This window comes from Trachinotus anak, unplaced genomic scaffold (genome assembly GCF_046630095.1).
Source record: "Trachinotus anak isolate AG129_WGS33_773 ecotype Australia unplaced genomic scaffold, CSIRO_AGI_Tana_v1 ptg000009l, whole genome shotgun sequence".
Lineage (NCBI taxonomy): Eukaryota > Metazoa > Chordata > Actinopteri > Carangiformes > Carangidae > Trachinotus > Trachinotus anak.
The window spans coordinates 20,908,216-20,928,121 of NW_027273860.1; the positions used below are offsets into that span (position 1 = coordinate 20,908,216).

General features: G+C 41.7%; 2 protein-coding genes across 7 annotated transcripts in view; both read right to left on the reverse strand.

Moving 5' to 3' along the window:
• LOC139625596 (copine-3-like) overlaps window positions 1-10,477 on the reverse strand; it is a 32,809-nt gene extending 22,332 nt beyond the window's left edge. For 2 of the 4 annotated variants that reach the window (XM_071485721.1, XM_071485720.1), the window contains exons 1-7: window positions 10,323-10,477; window positions 6,740-6,931; window positions 6,127-6,306; window positions 5,846-5,920; window positions 5,669-5,740; window positions 5,033-5,113; window positions 2,412-2,501 (exon numbers count right to left, since the gene is read on the reverse strand). In XM_071485721.1, the coding sequence (XP_071341822.1) occupies window positions 2,412-2,501; window positions 5,033-5,113; window positions 5,669-5,740; window positions 5,846-5,920; window positions 6,127-6,306; window positions 6,740-6,898 (657 nt within the window). In that variant the 5' untranslated portion in view covers window positions 6,899-6,931; window positions 10,323-10,477. Of the gene's footprint in view, window positions 1-2,411; window positions 2,502-5,032; window positions 5,114-5,668; window positions 5,741-5,845; window positions 5,921-6,126; window positions 6,307-6,739; window positions 6,932-9,855; window positions 10,293-10,322 lie in introns of those variants that run through there. The other 2 variants (XM_071485719.1, XM_071485718.1) reach the window with 1 other exon arrangement.
• A 748-nt stretch (window positions 10,478-11,225) lies between these two features.
• On the reverse strand, window positions 11,226-19,864 carry LOC139625598 (copine-3-like). 3 transcript variants are annotated; one of them, XM_071485726.1, is made up of 16 exons: window positions 19,160-19,864; window positions 18,594-18,766; window positions 18,279-18,458; window positions 18,119-18,193; window positions 16,647-16,718; window positions 16,455-16,532; window positions 16,282-16,371; window positions 15,489-15,587; window positions 15,288-15,371; window positions 15,008-15,067; window positions 14,738-14,871; window positions 14,039-14,093; window positions 13,564-13,615; window positions 13,286-13,419; window positions 12,517-12,750; window positions 11,226-11,729 (listed from the first exon to the last, which is right to left on the reverse strand). In XM_071485726.1, exons 2-16 carry the CDS (start codon window positions 18,750-18,752, stop codon window positions 11,610-11,612), a joined length of 1,626 nt encoding a protein of 541 aa, XP_071341827.1. In that variant the 5' UTR covers window positions 18,753-18,766; window positions 19,160-19,864; the 3' UTR covers window positions 11,226-11,609. The 3 variants fall into 3 exon arrangements, with proteins under 3 accessions (XP_071341827.1, XP_071341828.1, XP_071341829.1); XM_071485727.1 differs by lacking the exon at window positions 19,160-19,864 and adding an exon at window positions 18,913-19,126; XM_071485728.1 differs by lacking the exon at window positions 15,288-15,371.
• Between the last annotated feature and the right edge of the window lie 42 nt (window positions 19,865-19,906).

The following is a 19,906-nucleotide window of genomic DNA, read 5'->3' on the forward strand; positions in this document are numbered from 1 at the left end:
GCATTATATAAGATTTTAAAACATGGTTCCCAACCTTTTATCAAAAAGGAGTGTCTGCGACTTCAGACGTGCAGGAGCGATTCTACCAAATAAAGACTTCAAACTCTGCTGATGGGTTCATTTAATTCACTGTTTGATGACCAAAAATGATCCAATATTTCATAAAAAAGCAAACGTAGAAAAGTTTCATCTCACGTCTCAGATTTATCCTGCGACTCTTTGGAGGGGCATGAACCCTAAGTTGGGAACCACTGGAGTTAACTCTCTAACTGTAGTTGTGACTAGCACCACCTCCACCAACTATGAGACAAAAGTGTTACAGATTGATGAATCAGCATGAACAATATAATAAGTCACATATTGGATTAGACATCAGTCACAGCAACAGTTTTTCTTCAGAACCACCACTCTTACTTTTGTATATCAACTAGGGTTTTGGATGCAGGATTTTAACCTGTAATGTATTACATTGTTTTATTAGTGCTGTTACTGAAGGCAGTTGATACCATAGATACTAGAGTCATCAATGAATCCCTGGTAGTTTGTTGGCTCTGGTGCTCCGCCCATACATTTTTGTTGTATTGTATTATTCTGTGTACATTTATTAACTGACAAAAAAACAGATCTTGCTACATATCTTGAGAATTATTCCTATATCCCCTTATCTTCACACGTTCATTAAGGTCTTTTCAGTGCCCCACTGACTGCTTTCTCATCATCCAACAGCTAAGTTCATCAATGGGCCAAACTCCTCATTATTGAGTGAATTCCTTTAAGATAGATTCAGATGCATCTGGGACTTTGTCCTGTCACGGACACTGCATCCTTCATGTGAAGAGCACTCAAGGTGTTGAGAGTAAACTCACTTGCAGTGTTGACTGGAAAGCATCTCTTCCTGATAAGTGTGCTTTAACAGGGTTAGAGGACGGAAACAAAAAACAACATACATAAACTAATGCTTACACACATTTCCTTAGATTATGGGACCCTTATACACAATCAATAAAACATAAACAGGATTCCCATTTTCAATTCCAAAACAAAACATGTCATATGTGTGAAACAACCTGTAAAATACATTTGATTTATACTTTGAAATTTTCATTGTATTTGTATCAAGTTGACATTTGTAATGATTTTAGGTAATACATTTTGTCTTGAGAAGAATATCTTGCACACTGTTTGTGCTTAGCATTACAATTTATTGATTATCCTAACCTTTTGATCTCTCCAGACCTTCATCAGAACTATTTTAAACAGTTCTTACAACCACAAGCTTAATTAGATAATGCTCCACCCATCATGTGTTTATGGTATTGTACTGCTATTGGGTAATCTGTATCATTTCTCCTTATAGAGCTTTTATCTTCATTTATTCTGTTTCAGTGAATGTTGAACAACAATTTTTCCAACACAGGATAACCCTCAGGGACATCTGATCATGTAGATTACATGCAAAGTAGAACACGTGATGACATCTTTGATAGAGAACTTTTTCCAGCATGAGGATAAGTAAAATACTTACCTGTAATCATATTATTGTATTGTGTGCATCCTGTACATTTGTAACATCCATTTGGAAGAGGTTTTAACTGGGCCTGTGTACTTTTTTCCACTGATTTTGTATTTGCATGTACCAGGATGTCTCTGAGATGATACTGAGATTACCCCCTCAATTTGCAAACGTTAGCCCCTGAAGGACTGAATGATGAGATCTCATTGCATGTCATGAGCTAGGAAATCTAGGGACTTTGCAGATCTATCTATGGCACACTCAAGATACCAATAGTTCATTTGACTAGATACTTTGAATGACTTCAATAGGTAGTAATTTCTGTCAATCTTTATTTTATTTATTTCTCTTCCTTGAATATACACATGTGGAATATATCACAGCAGAGCGTACACAAATCACTGTCAGTGATTTGGTGGACACTCCCACCAGAAATTAATTGTCTTTGCCTTCTGATGAAGGTCTGGAGAGACCAAAGCGTCAGGATGATCAATAAATGGTGATGCTAAGCAAGAAGAGTGTGCAGAGAATTCTTCTTTTCAAGACTGAAGTGACACTTTCCAACACATCTCGATGTGCGAATATCTTCATCCAGGTAAAAAACTTTTACCTCCTGACAGATCTTCCAGATGGAACTGTAACGATTAGTCACTTAATTGACCTGCAGAAAATGAATCTGCAGCTATTTTAGTAATTCATTGGTTCCAAGCAAAAATGCCAATAATTCACTGTAGCAGTGCTGGTCAGCTTGGACTTCAGGAAAACTGTGATGGGCGATTTTATAGCCCAAGTTTAATTTAATCCATCAGTCAGAAAATACTTGTCTCAATAATCAAAATAATATGTGTGTGTGTGCATGTGTGTGTGCATGTGTGTGTGTGTGAGTGTGTGTGTATACCTTTATAGATTTCTCCACGTCACCTCCACAGAGTGACTGCAGTGAGACACGAAATTGTCTCCATGTTGGGTTCAGGTTGTTTTTCACCACCTGCACAAAGCCACAGATTAACAAGGGGCACCTGGACTTTCTGGTGACCCACCCTGATCTCCAGGACAGAACTGAATCATTTACTTCATATGTGGTACCTGTGGTGTAAGTATTCTTAAGTTTCTACTACGTATCATTCCTGAGGTAAGAATGTGTCTCCAGAGTCACAGAGTCAAAGACTAAAGCCAGTCTCAGACTACAGGAGGTTTGAGCTGTAAATATAATGCAATACACACTAACTCAGCAGTGATTTTGAAACCAGAGCAGTCGCTGTAATGCACTGCAATGGAATTTAGCCCTCATTCATTTTATTATGTATGACTGCACTTTTCCTACTGTGACATGATAAATGTCATCTATGAGCATGTTGCAATGCTGCCACTAATCAGCAGTGGGACCTTGGACAAATTATGAAAATGAGCCCCAGGAGTAACAAAGTCACAGAGTCAGTGGGTACTAGAGCCACAGTCACAGAGTCACAGAGTCACAGAGCCACAGAGTCACAGAGTCACAGAGCCACAGAGTCACAGAGCCACAGAGTCACAGTCACAGAGTCACAGAGCTACAGAGTCACAGAATCACAGCCACAGAGCCACAGAGTCACAGAATCACAGTCACAGAGCCACAGAGCCACAGAGTCACAGAATCACAGTCACAGAGTCACAGAGCTACAGAGCCACAGAGTCACAGTCACAGAGTCACAGAGCCACAGAGTCACAGAGCTACAGAGTCACAGAGCTACAGAGTCACAGAGCCACAGAGTCACAGAGCTACAGAGTCACAGAGCCACAGAGCCACAGAGCCACAGAGTCACAGAGTCACAGAATCACAGAGCTACAGAGTCACAGAGCTACAGAGTCACAGAGCCACAGAGCCACAGAGCCACAGAGCCACAGAGTCACAGAGTCACAGAATCACAGAGCTACAGAGTCGCAGAATCACAGCCACAGAGCCACAGAGTCACAGAATCACAGTCACAGAGCCACAGAGCCACAGAGTCACAGAATCACAGTCACAGAGCCACAGAGCCACAGAGTCACTTGACTTATCCAAACATATGAAGCACATTTTCAGCACAAGCAGCTTGTGTGGAACAGACACGCTGTGCAGCTGCCTATGTAGGTGCATGTCACTCTCTTGATAATGCCCCCTTAAAATAACAGTGAAATACTGCGCCACTGACTTAAGACTAGGTTGTCATTGGTCAATCACTTTCTGCTGCCTCAAACTAACAGCGCGTCTGACCACATCTCATTCTAAGACCTACATGCACAGCTGCATCTGTGTGTAACTAGCAACTTTGTGCCAGGTGTAAGATAAAGCCCACAGAGTCACAGAGCCACAGAGCCACAGAGTCAGAGTTAAGCTATGTCCACACTAATACTTTTCATTTAAAGAGAGTACCACAGTACCAAGTGTAAGGGGGTCATGTGGACAGAAAACACAGATTGGGAGTCATTGTATTTCTCAGGAAAAAGGCCACGTGATAGGACTAATCAGGGAAGGGTACATGATTGATTCATGAAGTGAAAGTGGGCGTTTGTGTCAGAGTTTCCAAAAGTCTCTGTTTCTACCCATCTAGAGTAGAACACAACACCAGTGTTTTCAAACTAAAACAGGGCCAGCTGCGTCTCCATGTCTCAACTTTAGGGGCCTGAAAACTCTGAAGTAATATGGACACCGGGTCTAAACTAGGGTTCCCCTGATCAATTGGCTGATTTTCATTCAAAATACCTGATTGGTATATCGTAATTAATGCTTCTAGTCACCGATCAGATTAAAACCGATCACCTGTGGTCAATACTCTAGTGTCTGCAGCTGTGAGAAGCCCTGTGTACCACCGAAACAATACGTCAGCCGCATAGAACTTTTACAAAGTGTGTGAGACTGATTTAGATATAAGTGGCATCTTGTCAGGGGCGGCACGGGTGCTTGCAAACTCCTTCTAGTTAGTGCAGCTTCTGCTGCTGAGAAGGCCTCCTCTCTCTCTCTCGAAGGTGGTGGGAGATGGGGAGGGCGGTAGTTTGATCACAGGTCTCCCCACAGGAGCAGGGAAGTGGGGCAATCTATGAAATAAGCACTTCTATCTCTGCACAGTATTAACCATGCAATTATTGGGCAATTTTTAACATGTGTGTCTTGTTTGAATGTGCAATAGTGTAATAATCAGGTTCTCTTGTCGGAAGAAGGATTTGTTCCTGGGGATTTTTTTGGTACTGCTCAGTAAAAGCATGTTGTTGACTGAATATGGATGACTTTCTGTGGTCCTTTTATCAGGTTACACTGTTGCCTGCTGTAACAACACACAAACTAGCTGCTGTAACAATACACAATACCAAACTCACTCATAGATGATCAGTATCAGTATTGGCAGCAAAAAAACACGATTCCTAGTGTAAACATAGCAAAAGTGATGCATTTTAAAATGAAAAGGTATTAGTGTGGATGTAGCCTAACAGAGTCACAGAGTAACAGAGCTGGAGTGATAGAGTAATAGAGGGATGGTACTAGAGGGACAGCATGGTGTGTACCTCTGTCCTGTGAGCCAGCTGCCATCCAGTTTCTGTCTGCTTGAAGAATTCCAGGAACGGGTCGGACTTCCCAAAGAAATCCTGGAAACAAACATGAAAATAAAACACAAAGAACCAGATAAATTACTTACTGCTACGTTTATTAGTGATGAGGTGACATGTTAGCATGTGTAGAATATAAAAGATACCTCAGCCAGAGGTAATCATTTAGTTCATCACACCACTGCAACACCAGACGGATGTATCATATATGATCCAGCTTTCATCAGATCCCCCACAGTGACTGGGTTTACATTCTTTAATCCACTGATGAGTCACATCCAGGTAACTCTTTCAACCTCTCTAAAATCTTTAATTCATGTGAAGCTCAGCGGTGGAATGTGCGTTACTGAAAAGCAACGTACCTTTTTGTTCAATGTAGCCTTCACTATCAACAAACTTGTAGGATAAAACACAAGAAAACCAAGCTGACCAATCACAGTTCTTGCAGTCTCCACATGGTATCATCTCTGACATGATGCTGTAGTTTATATAGTGAAAAACCACAGTGACAGTTTTGAAATTTTAACTCCAGTAAAATCATCTGTATCGATATTTATGAATTCCTAAACATAATCCAAATGTGGCGATCAATACCTTTTTATCCAGTTTTCTAGCTGCAACGTTTAATTCCACCACCCTGTTGTCGGTTCTTTCTTCAGCACATATCTACAGAACAAGAAACAGTTTTGTGTTAAAAATATCAAATAAGTGCAAAATGCACCGGGAAACATATGAACAAAATACCCATCAGTCTGAAAGTAAGCAACTCACTGTAATGGTTCCTTTTCCTGCAGGCGCCTTGTCCTTCATGACAAGTGGTCTTGTTAGTTTCCGTGAGGACACAATCTGAACAGAAAAACACTTTTCTGAATCACATAGAGTCATCTTCATCTTTTCTCTTTAACACTAGAGATGCCACAGAACCAACACTACTTCCAGTTATAATTTTAAGAAAGAGAGAAAGAAAGAAAGAAAGAAAGAAAGAAAGAAAGAAAGAAAGAAACAAACAAACAAAGACAGATGAGGAGTATAATGACTGAGAGGTCTGTTACCTGTCCCAAAGTGCATTCCAGTTCTCCCAGGAAGTCAGCATCTTGCAGACTGCCGTTGTCACTGTCAATGTCGTACAGTTCAAACTTCAGCTTCTGCACCATCTCAAAGTAGTAGTCAATGACAAACGTCTTGGAGAAGCTGGGATTAAGGCAGTTCTTGATTTTCTCTGTCCGGCCAATCTAACACAGATACATTACAGAGTCAAGGATTTTCTCATTCATGGTCTCTGTCACACACTCTTTTAACGCACAGCAGGTCCTGACATTTCCAAGGTGACAGCAACAAGTGAGGTATTTGGCTTCACAAATGTCTCTGAATGGTGGGAATACTTCAAAAATAGTGAAAGGATGGGGACAGTTCTGGTGTTTGAGGTCAGCAGTGTTGCCTGGTGTTGTCATTTACATTAGGGTGAACAGATCAAACCTGAATCTCACTGTACTGGATCCTGTATTATGTGCATAATAAAACCAAATCCCCTGCACAGTGTTACAGAATCAGTACATGTCCACTGGTGTGTGCACTCCATGTACCTGTTACTTCACTGAGTCAAAGTTTCATTGAACAGATGTGTGTGCATGCGTGTGTAGAAGAGCAACTTTTTCACCCTCTTACCTCACACCAGTGGGGCCCAGAGCTGTTCATGAGAAGCACACACAGAGGGTCAGACTTTGAGAATGTGTCCATGTCGAGCAGATTGTCACAGGAGATGCTCAGCGCCACCTTGGTCACACAGGCAGTGACACTTGGATCTGGGTTTCCACTTGCTGCCATCACAGTCCTGGAGGACACACTCACACACAAAAACTGACAAACATAAACACAAATAAACAGCTTTGCAAAACCTGGAGGGAACAGTTAATATTCGGGTTAATTGAAATATAATCGAAATCGCAATATGGCCCAGGGCTATATCCAAATCACAGGAGCTGCAATTTTTTTTTTTGATAAACTTAAAATATGTCACATCATTGTTGTGGACTGTTAGCACCATAAGTGTTGTGGTGCTACAGAGATACCCTGGCCTCCAAACTATATTCTAGACGTGAGGGAATGTTTGTTTGCTACAAGACCCAACAAAAATCCCATCATCATCATTTAAATTTTTTTTTAGTTACATTACTCTGATAAAGTAATTAAAACAGTTACATTGTTTATTACATTTTTAATTAGTAGGGCTGAACATTATGCAAAAAAAGATCATATTGCAATTATTTTCACAGATATTGTAATTAGAATATGAATCACAATTGCAGTGGTTATTGTAATTTCTGTTCCTCACTTTCACTGAAAAAACCTAAAAATGATGAAGTGTTATTTGCTGGGGCTTGTACCAAACAAACATGTTCCCTCCTGCGATTTGGATATTGCACTTGGCCACATTGTGATTATGATAATATTTTGATTAATTGTGCAGCCCTAGTAATTAGTGATCTGTTGTTATGTGACCTGAGAGGACAAGGCTTTGAGGCGTGTGCAGAATATAGCTGAGCTTTTCCGGTGACGTACGAATCGACCCACGTATCATTTTAGACATATGAAGTAACTGATGACGTATGAAGCCTACAGTCTATGTTTACTGTCTGTACCTTTGGTGGCAAATTATGGAGCAACTTTTGACTGTGTGTATAAGACCTCCAAGAGGAATGAAGACTTCTCCTGTTTGGCAACATTTTGATCATATTTCTCCCAAATGACTGTACACAAAGAAATATTATCCACTATACTGAGAAAGACAAAAATGTATGTATTGCAATGTGAAAGTGCGTGAGAGTTTCCAACTATTTTTGGAAACGGGGTTGTCATATACACACACATATATATATATATATATATACATATACACTACCGTTCAAAAGTTTGGGGTCACCCAAACAATGTTGTGTTTTCCATGAAAACTCACACTTTTATTTATCAAATGAGTTGCAAAATGAATAGAAAATATAGTCAAGACATTGACAAGGTTAGAAATAATGATTTTTATTTGAAATAATAATTTTCTCCTTCAAACTTTGCTTTCGTCAAAGAATGCCCCATTTGCAGCAATTACAGCATTGCAGACCTTTGGCATTCTAGCTGTTAATTTGTTGAGGTAATCTGGAGAAATTTCACGCTTCCAGAAGCCCCTCCCACAAGTTGGATTGGCTTGATGGGCACTTCTTGCGTACCATACGGTCAAGCTGCTCCCACAACAGCTCAATGGGGTTGAGATCTGGTGACTGCGCTGGCCACTCCATTACAGATAGAACACCAGCTGCCTGCTTCTTCCCTAAATCGTTCTTGCATAATTTGGAGGTGTGCTTTGGGTCATTGTCCTGTTGTTGGAGGAAACTGGCTCCAATCAAGCGCTGTCCACAGGGTATGGCATGGCGTTGCAAAATGGAGTGATAGCCTTCCTTATTCAAAATCCCTTTTACCTTGTACAAATCTCCCACTTTACCAGCACCAAAGCAACCCGACCATCACGTTACCTCCACCATGCTTGACAGATGGCGTCAGGCACTCTTCCAGCATCTTTTCAGTTGTTCTGCGTCTCACAAATGTTCTTCTGTGTGATCCAAACACCTCAAACTTCGATTCGTCTGTCCATAACACTTCTTTCCAATCTTCCTCTGTCCAATGTCTGTGTTCTTTTGCCCGTATTAATCTTTTCCTTTTATTGGCCAGTCTCAGATATGACTTTTTCTTTGCCACTCTGCCCTGAAGGCCAGCATCCCGGAGTCGCCTCTTCACTGTAGACCTTGACACTGGCGTTTTGCGGGTACTATTTAATGAAGCTGCCAGTTGAGGACATGTGAGGCGTCTATTTCTCAAACTAGAGACTCTAATGTACTTGTCTTCTTGCTCAATTGTGCAGCGGGGCCTCCCACTTCTCTTTCTACTCTGGTTAGAGCCTGTTTCTGCTGTTCTCTGAAGGGAGTAGTACACACCGTTGTAGGAAATCTTCAGTTTCTTGGCAATTTCTCGCATGTAAAAGCCTTCATTTCTAAGAACAAGAATAGACTGTCGAGTTTCACATGAAAGTTCTCTTTTTCTGGCCGTTTTGAGAGTTTAATCGAACCCACAAATGTGATGCTCCAGATTCTCAACTAGCTCAAAGGAAGGTCAGTTTTATAGCTTCTCTAACCAGCAAAACTGTTTTCAGCTGTGCTAACATAATTGCACAAGGGTTTTCTAATCATCCATTAGCCTTCTAATGCAATTAGCAAACACAATGTACCATTAGAACACTGTGATGGTTGCTGGAAATGGGCCTCTATACACCTATGTAGATATTGTATTAAAAACCAGACGTTTGCAGCTAGAACAGTCATTTACCACATTAACAATGGATAGAGTGTATTTCTTCATTGAAAAACAGTGCTTTTATTTCAAAAATAAGTGCATTTCTCAGTGACCCCAAACTTTTGAACGGTAGTGTACAGAAAGAATCTTCTCTCGAAGCACTTTGCTGGGTGGTGCAATGCTGCAGGAGTCACTTAACCCCGTTACTTGTGACACTTGGCCCGCCCTGTCTCCACTCTGGGCAGACGCTACAAGAGAGAAGTTGCCGGAGTTTGAACGATGTCTACGTCTACACGCTGACGTCGAAGAGAACCGAGCAAACACGGCGAACCACATATGAAAACACTGGTTATTAAATATGTTTAAGAATATAAGTTGTCAGCGTTTAGAATATACGTCAAGTATGACATCCAACGAATCGCTGAGGCGGCCCACGGTTTCCCCACCTGGCGCCTCCTGTTTACACAGTCCACCGGATCTTTGAGTGAGGCTGCTGCGGGCACCCGCGGAGCCATGAAGACGGGATGGAAGCTGCTCAGTGGATGGGCCCGAACACGGCTAGCGTCAGCTGAAGCCTGTACTTTCAACATGCCAAATGAAAATAAATACTACAGTGTGTGAACGGATGTCTGAATTAACGGACCAAGCTGCAGTTAAACAGCGTTAATAGACAGATGATGTTACGGAGCCTTCACGGACGCTCATCAGTGCCAGATGAGCGAAGTTGCTCGGTCTCCGCTCACACTTGGACGAGCTTGGACGAGCTTATCTTCGTGCCAGCTAACGGTCACATGATACGAAGAAAAGTTTAACACGGGTACCGCGTCAGTCAGGATAGTTAGCAGTATTTCATGAGAGCTGTCTGTATTCATCTTGACAGTGAAAACCACAGTTTTCTCTCTGCTTCTCCTACCTGGTTATCCTGTTAGCTCCCTGCTGTTTTGACGTTAGCTGCAGAGCTAGCTTCTGTGGTGGGCGGTGCCCAGTGCGTTCGTTTCCCCTCCCGGCACACCCGGAGAGCGGGCGCAGAGAGATCCCAACGCACTCCCGACAATACAGAGTTAAGGAAAACCAGAGCTGTGTGTTTGTGTGTGTAAAATGGTGGCAAACACAGCGACACAAAAGTGGAAATTTGATTAAACATTAGATATGTGGAGAGACTTCATGCAGTGAACCAAAATGTCCACTTTCCCCGGTCATAAACACACAAAACCTAGACTGAAACATCAATATCTGCAGATAGTCAGACAAAGGGAGCATCTACTAATACCAGCTCTGAGAGAGGAACTGTGGTTCTGTGATGTGGATGTCCATGGACTCAACATCCAGATTCACCTATTCCAGCAGTGAAATCATCAGGTTTTAGGTATTATCATTATTAGTTTAGTTATTACCCTGGTTTTGTTTCTGGTAGCTTGAGCCATCCAACCTGACAACCTGGTCATAGCTCAGTGTCTTCTTAGTTGTGAACACAGCCTGGACAGCGCTGCTACAAGTGAAAAAATATTGCTTACACATATTCCTTCAAATTCAGTTGCCATGTTCCTGAAACCCAGAGGATCAGGACAAAGCATAAATTAAACCTTTCTCTCATCTACAGGAGCAACCAAGACTTGCGCTACCAAGGTCTGAAGTATTGTCACTTCAGATTTATAGTGCGGGTGCTGACACAGCATATACACCACACAGTGCTTTCTGGCAGGATTTGGAGTTTGAAACACAAAACCTGTCTCTAAGAAATATGGCTTAGAGCACTGAGAGACTGTGTAAAGTAACAGCAGAGAAAAAGACTGAAAAACATTCAAACATAGAAATGTACAAGAAATAATGACATTTAATCAACAAAGCCACACCAACATGTCAAGTTATGCGTTTTTAGTGCACAGAGTTCAGTGTGATTGCTTTTATTGTGATTGATCGGTGATTAGCAGTACAAGGCATTATTTTACAGGCGTTCTTCTTTTATGAACTTAAATCACATCAAACCAAATTTTAAACAATATTAAATCCAGACATGGATTTGGGATTAATTATGATGTCTTTTCTATTATTATTTTCTCACCCAATGTTTACAGTATAAGCTGTAAAGAACTTTTTGGCATCGATTTGAAACCATTTCATACAGTAAACACAGAAACAGGATGCAAGAGACACAGGCAAGTAGTAAATATGAGGTATTTGGGTTTTTCATTCCACCTTTCTAGGACGGCTCAGAAACATGGAATATATTAGGGGGTTTCAGCTTGTAAGAATTGAAGAAGGAGGCCACTTGATCAGGCAGCTCTGCCAGGACGCTCTGGGCAAGGGCCACACTGTTTCCCTGCAATGACAATGTCACAAGAAAAAGTGCTAGTCTCAGGGTCCGTCCCAACACCCACACTTGCAGTATTTGTGCCTACATGTGTAGTTTATCAGAGTTCATTGGGTTAATGAGGACATCTTGTCACTCCCGCAAATACAAACACTGTACATGGCTCAGTCAAGCTCAGATGATTTGTTGGAACAAATATTTCAACCATGCGGTGCTACAGCTTCACCCAGATAACAGTAACACTCAGGAGCTGAAAGCATGAGTACTGCACTGTAAATTAAAGAGACATTAGATTATATGATATTGATGGTTTCTGTCTGATGAATTTTTTAAGCCTGGATCAGAAGAACAGATTGTTAATTAGATTGTTGATAATCATCTATGGAGGCTCTGCTGTAACTCTGCAGTGTTTGGACATGGATAATATTCATGCTGAATCCAACATGTCATAAACTGCAGTTTCTTCATATCTGTTGATTGCGGTTGATCCTAAAATCAGCCAATCAGTGCACCGCTGCCAACGACTGGATTAGTATTCAGCAGTGTAATGTGATGAATTGTAGGATACCGTTAGCTCTGAGTGCACAGTCCATGCTGATCAATGAACTGAAAGGAAGGCTAGAGAGAGGGCGGATGTGCAGGGTGGTGTCTTTGGGGTTCTCATCAAGAGGAGCAATTAAAAATGAGGGGTAGCAGGAGCTGGTGTCACATAAAAGTGTATTGTGAAATGTATTATTTCAATTTACAGATCATTAAATTCAGTATGTACATATACTAAGGGATGGCTGCTGCTTACTTGGAAAGTTCTGAAGGGCACAAACTGGACGATGTCTCTCGCAGCAACGTCACCATTGGGCGAACGCAGCAATTTGTCATCACTGTCAAGAAACTCCATTGCGCTGAAGTCTGCCCCGCCCACACCCACTATGATGATAGACATGGGCAGACGAGAGGCCTCCACGATCGCAGCACGAGTCTGGTCCATGTCTGTGATCACTCCATCTGTGATGATGAGCAGCACAAAGTATTGCTGTGGATGGAAACAGAGAAAACACATCAGATGTAGAGAATATAAATACCCAGTCATTCCCTGATTATTTCAATAATATTATCTTGTTCGTAATTTGCTTAATTTGGATCATACACTATTGTTTTAATTCCACTCTCACTCACAGCTTCTACATAATTACATACCGGAACAACAACATTTTTTTAAATCAGTGATGTTCTCTCTGACAAACTGTTTATCATGGGAGATTTAAGTAAGCAAGCAAGTAAGCAGCAAGTTTACCTTTATTTAAATGAGCTATAAAACAATGAATATGCAAAGCTCTTGAAAAACATGCAGCAGAGGTGACAAAAAAAGAAGTAAAACATCAGTTTGTTATCATGTGGATTAGGAAAACAACAGGTATTACCAATAATACCTCAGTTCTAAACTCCTCAGTCATCCCATAGGAAACTCTTGCTGTTAAAACCTTAACCTTAGCCTTATAACTATTTGATTCAGGAGTGTCCTTAGATTTCCCACTGAGTATTTCAACACTTGCTCCTTGGCTACTCACTGAGGCTGTATTCTGCTGGAGAGCTTGTCTGGCGAAGCAGGCTACGTGGTTGATGATCGGAGAAAAGTTGGTGGGACCCCAGAGCTTCAGCCTGGGTAGACACTGCTGGTATGCATGCACCACACCCTCTATGCCTGCAACACACACACACACACACACACACACACACACACACACACACACACACACACACACACACACACACACGGCAACAAAATGCAGCATTACTGAACAACTTTTAAGAGGCAACAACAGTGTTGTGACAAACTTAAACCTACCTGCACAGAATGGATTTGCTGGATTGAAATTGATAGGAAACTCGTGGGAAACCTGTGAGCATGATTGTGAAATAGATAAAAGTTTTAGAATACAGTCCATGACGATTTTACAATAAGTCAGAAAAACACTGTCACGCTCCTCCTGTGTTCCCGACTGTTGATCTCGTCAGAAGCCTGAAGTCTGACCAACTGGATAAAATTATTTCATGGCTCAAATCACAAGGACATAAATACTTAAGCAGTTTTAAAAGTACACAACACCTCCAGCCAGGGTAGTGACAAAACATATATCCTGTACCAGAATAGTTTAAACCATCACAATGAAATCAAATATCTTCTACCAAAACACCTCAGACTGGTCAACTGTGAGAGCACAGTGTGCTTGTCTGTAGGAGCAACCTCATAAGTCATTAATGTCTGATGTCAAGTCTGTCGAACAAAAGGATTTTGAGGGATTTCTAGAGATTTTCCATACCTGCCAGGAGGGGGGGACCTGGGCTCCAAAACCAAAGACAGGAAACATCTTGTTACTAAACAGAAAAGCAGGAAAAATAAAGGTAAAGCTTTAGATCTAAATCCTGTAGGGGTGATCATTGTATCTGACTGGCTTTATACACGGATTTTCAAGTGAGCAAATTAAAAAAGATTATTTTTCAATAACCCAACAATCATTAAAATAATAATTGCTGTGGCAGTGTGTTGCATGACGTCCCTGTGCGGCGCCCCTCTCCTCCCTGGACCTGCTGCTTGCTTTGTGTGCCTGATCTGTTGCTGGTTGTCAGCACCTGGGGCCTGTGTGCCAGGGCTCCTCTCAAAACCCTGTTGGACCAGTTCTGATTCTCTCTCCCCCCCGAGGCACCCACTGGGTTTTGGCTGCTGTTCGGTTTGTGTTGCTACACCATACAACACTGCACTCACACACTTCGTCACTCATGTACCCACTTACACTGCTGACCTTACAGATTGCACATGCCATCGTTAGTTCAAGTTCTCCTCCTAGATTGTGTTTTCTTAATAAATCGTTTGTTAATTGGCTTGGTTCTTTTGTTGAGGCTGTGCTGCCAGCAGTCCTTAGTTTCCTGCTACAACATAATTTTCTCAGTCCCTCCTCCTAAATCATTTATCACAGAGACTTCCATCGGTTAATGTAGGATGAAGCAGAGTTTGGGTTCACCTGTCATAGTCCTGGATGACTTTACCCACTGCCCAGATGGCTGTCAGGTATTCATTGTAGCCTTCAGGGTTGATGTAGTGGAGGGAATGGGGGGAGCTAGGGTCCCCGTTAGAGCCTGTGAAGTCGATGGCAATCTAGACCAGGTCCAAAAGAGGATAAGGGTCAAGATAGAGGAAGCTTCTCAGCAATCAAATGCAAATGAGATGTGAATGTGCAGGAAATAAAAGTATTAAAGTATTAACATCTTGTGTCTGACATTTCCAAACTCACAGTGAAGTTGATCTGGCAACCCCCCATAATATAATCCAGGAAGGTATACTCCTTCACCACCTGGAGGAGTAAACATTACGGTAACTGTGTGTCGTGATGCAATAAACACCAGCGAGAGCAGTTACATGTGTAGGAAGAGTTATTTCGGGAAGTCTTTAAAATGTGTGCTCAAAAAATAAATGAAAAGATGTAGCTCACAGACTGAAAATATATAAAGAGATGAAGGTGGAGAAAGAGGAAGAGGAAGATGTCTTAAAATTCACAAGTTTTAACTCATTACCTGGCAGCGCTTGACGCAAAGGACACCAGAGTTTTTATAGTTTTTTTTCTTCAGCTTTTTTGGGTTAATGCACTCAAATTCAGCCTGGAAGCAGGAACACCAGTTATGTTTATGTCAGTGAAAGTATCAATAAATAACAGCTGTTTTATTGGTAGAGTTGGAATCAAACACAAAACACACACGCACGCATAAAAAGCTCACCGGGGAAATGTGTGTTCCCGTTTGCATCTCTGCTAGAGTGGTTTTAAAGCTCCCAATGAGGTCATGGGAGCCACTGATGTGATGGTCATAACAGTCAACCTGAGGACAAACAGAAAGACCTCCTGTGACAGGTGACACAGCTTCTCTACAGCCATCACTAACACTGCTGCTGATATTCATCTCAACATATGTTTCCATTTCAATTAAAAAGCAGAGAAATAAGTACACGATAAGAAAGGTCCGTTTTGACATGTTAATAGCAGCGTGTTGTTTTTAGACTACTGATGAAAATCCTCTTGTACTACAACGACAAGCTTCTCTGTGCATGGATGTCATATAAACAAAATATACATAGAGCATTCACTACATGAGGCTTCATCACATCATTAGTGTGAACCACTCAAACCCTACAATAAGTTACAAAGGTCAAAACTCACATGCACCAATAACCAGTAACTCTTCGCTATCAATTTTAAATGCAGTAACAAAACTACCTAAAAAGAACATAGCAAAAACGCACACCTTCATGTGGTGACGACAATATTGTGCATGCACACACACATCACTTATCCAGCTGGGTCACAAGCACTCCTCTGTTTAGGGTTTGGAAGCAAGAAAAAAAATGAAAATATAAGATGAATTATTAGTACGTTAGGGTCATATGGTCAATCAAGCCAACAGAAGCTGATCAAAACACACAGTTTTAAACAACTCAAAGAGTTATTCAGGGGATAGGCTGCATTTTACAGGGCAAACTAACTAAAATGGTCAAAAAAAAAGAAAAAACATTTACCTTTATAGGCTTCTCCACATCTCCTCCACAGAGAGATCGCAGTGAGATGCGGAAGGGTCTCCACGTTGGGTTTAGGTTGTTGTATATAACCTGTATAAAGAGGTTACAATGAACCGCGGGTCTGTAATAATTCGGTGTAAGCAGGTGAGTGCGTTCCTTGTAGATATCTGTACCTCTGTCCTGTGAGCCAGCTGCCATCCAGTTTCCGTCTGCTTGTAGAATTCCAGGAACGGGTCGGACCACCACAAATACTGAACAACCATATCTCGTTAATTATTCACAGCACTTGAGGGTCTATGGTTCATAAAAAGGCAGCGCGAAATAATATAAAAGCACAAAGTCAGATCTGAAATGACCTTCAGTACCTTTTTGTCCAGCCTGCGTCCTGATACCTCAAACTCTGCCACTCTGGTGTCTGTTATCTCTTCAGCACAAATCTATTAGAAAAAAACAGGAATCAATCAAAACTCTTTGAGGTTTGGTCAGTCTTGTGTTACGACCATATGGCAGTGAGAGAAAACTTTAATTGTGTTGTTTTTTTTTCATTAAACATTTAAACAAAAACATCTCATTAAACAGCACAAAGCCTGTTCATGTCAACTTATATAAGACTAAGAGAAGCAATAACAGTCTGGCTGTGTTTGAGTATGTCTAATTCTTCCTTTAGCCCTCTGGAGTCAGTCTATTCATCAGTGATATAATAATATAACTTTATTTGTATTTCATGTAGAGATGAGCTGAGAAAACCAGCTGAAGGTGCTAGTGTGAGGTTTTCACTATCTCATTTCTGTCTGTGGATAATTCAAATAAATATTCCTCATTTTCAGAGCTGAATGATTTATATTTTCTGTGATTCTGTGTTCAGTGGCTTCAGAAAGTATTCAGACTCTTTTTTGTAAAAAAAAAAAAAAAATGAAATCTCTCTTTCACAAAATTACTCAAACCCTCAATTCAGGACTTTGTAGAAGACCCCCCTTGGCAACAGTTACAGCCTCCAGTCTTCTTGGGAAATCTCTTTGCACAGTCAGATCCTCTAAGGCTCCGTCAGATTGGGTGGGAAGAGTCTGTGAATCTTCAGGTCTCTCCACAGATGGTCTACGGGGTTTCAGTCTGGGCCTTGGCTGGAACACTCAAGGACAGTCAGAGACCCTGGTCTCAGATTGGGGGGACTCTGTTGGAGTGACTGTTGGGTTCTTGGTCACTTCCCTGACCAGGGCCCCTCTTGCCCTGGTCTACAGAGAGTTCACTGGAATTTGTGGTTTTTGTCCTGACATGCAGTGTGACTTGTGGGACCCTTATGCCAATCTAAAAGATGTCCTATCAGTCCAGTTAACCTCAAGTCATGTTCTAGACACATCTCAGGGACAATTAAAGGAGGCACCTGACCACAGAACAGTTTTGCAGCTGTGAGATTTCAGTTTTTGATTTTTCATAAATTTGAAAAAATGTATTTTCACTTTGTCATCGTGAGTTATTGAGTGTAGTAAAAATGGTGGGTAAAAATGTATCCAACTACAATTTGATCCACAACACGAGTTTGCAAAAAGTGAAGGGGTCTCTAAATGGACAAAACAGGAAGTCTGACTTAAAGCTGAGTTTGTGCTTAAAAAAGGGGACACCATGCATGTGTGCTAAGGACAATTTCAAAGGTGTTAAAGACAAAAAAAATGCATCTGTGTGTGTGGACACAGAGACACAGATTGAATTTCCCACCAGTCGTGAGAAACTTGGTCTGTTATTAGAGGTGCTGTCTACCTGACACACACGTGTCACAACTGCCTGAGCACACTGAAATCCAAAGAGAGTGCCTCAGTCACAGAGGGGAGAGTCCACTCACTGTGATGGTCCCACGACCTGCGGGCCTCTTGTCTTTCAGCAGCAAAGATCGAGTCATCTGCCTGTTGGAAACAATCTGGACGCAAAACATCGTCAGCAGTGTTATGGAACAATGACAAGGTGGAGTTTTCTAGTAAAACAGTGTGTAAGGTGAAGCTCACCTGGCCCAGGGTACATTCAAGCTCCCCCAGAAAATCATCATCACTCAGGTCATAAGTGTTATTGTCAATATCAAACACGCAAAACTTCAGCCTCTGCACCATCTCAAAGTAGTAGTCAATGACAAACTTCTTAGCAAACTTTGGATTCAGGCAGTTCAGGATCATCTCTGTGCGCCCAAACTGAATCGCAAAGAAAAAACAGAGATCTAACATAAGAGCATGTCAGATGGTTTAGGCTAAATTAGAAACCAGTTACAGCAGAACGTCTTTTTAACTGGTCCACCTGACAATCTTGTACCATGACCTCATACAGACCTCATACCACTGGGAGCCTGAAGTGTTGATGTACAAGACGCAAAGAGGGTCAGACTTGGAGAAGATGTCCATGTCCATGAGGTTCTCACAGGAGATGGTCAGCTCCACCTTGGTGGCCCAGCGGGTGACTTCTGGGACTGCAGCCCCACCTGAGGCCATGGCAGCTTGGTGCACTAAGATGATCACGGATGCACCACAGCTGAGTCACATATATTGCCGGCGGCACTTGTGCGAAATGTTTCTGCTGTTTTACATTCACGCTGCACAACATTTCAGAAAAATAACCAAAGAAACACACGTCTTTTTACACATAACGCACCTTTAACAGCCCTGAGTCTGTATCAGTTAGGGCTGAAGCACAAGAGACGCCTGTATCAACAGTGTGATGATGCTAATTATAAAATTAAACACAGAGCCTGGACCAAGGCACATTTCACGTTGATTAAACATGCGGGTAGTTTGTTGGGTGTGGCGCCTGGTGCACCAAACTAACACCACCAAGCAAGACAGGCTCCTCAGACACTTGTTATCTACAAATTATCTAAAAGATTATTAGACTTATTTACCTGCTTTGTCGCCTGCGGTCGCTTAAATGTAACGTTTATCTGACAAGAACAGCTGGGGACCCGGGGCGGAGCCGCCGCTCTGCACCGCCCAGCTGCCGCCTCCTCCCGGCCCCTCCGTCTCCGAGCCGGCTGCGTGTTTCCCCTCAGGCTCCTGAGAATATGACGCCGTCTGTTTACGTGTGTCCGCCGTGTTACTTCTCAAATGAAAACAAAACACTTTTGTGACATCCTACTAGTCTTATAACACTTCAATGCAACAAGCTGAGTGTCGTTACGGCGGAACTCTCACGAGAGTTGGTCGTTTGTCGTCGACTGTATTTGCAGAGAACAGACTTCCCTGGGGTGCATTCAAGAAAGAAACATTTTTAGCAGCTAAAAAAACGTCCAGTGTTATCTGTAGTTTAAACTGCTCCTGTTTGGTTGTTTGTATGATGTAGCCTTTGTGAACCTACTTAACATACTAGTTAAAAGCAAATGTATATAAAAGGTTTATTTGTCACACACACACACACACACACACACACACACAATGTGCATGTGATATATATGTGAGGTTGTTTTAGAGGATCTCGGAAGCTTCAATATAGAAAAATAAAAAGGATCAAAGTAATCAAGATGAAAAAAAATGTGTTAAATGTAACTACATGAGTCGTGATTTTAAGGCAATAAAATATAAAGTATGTCTATTCTATCTTGTTGCAACGTTTTGTCTGTGTGCTCTTGAATGCTCCCTGTTTGCCTTCACTA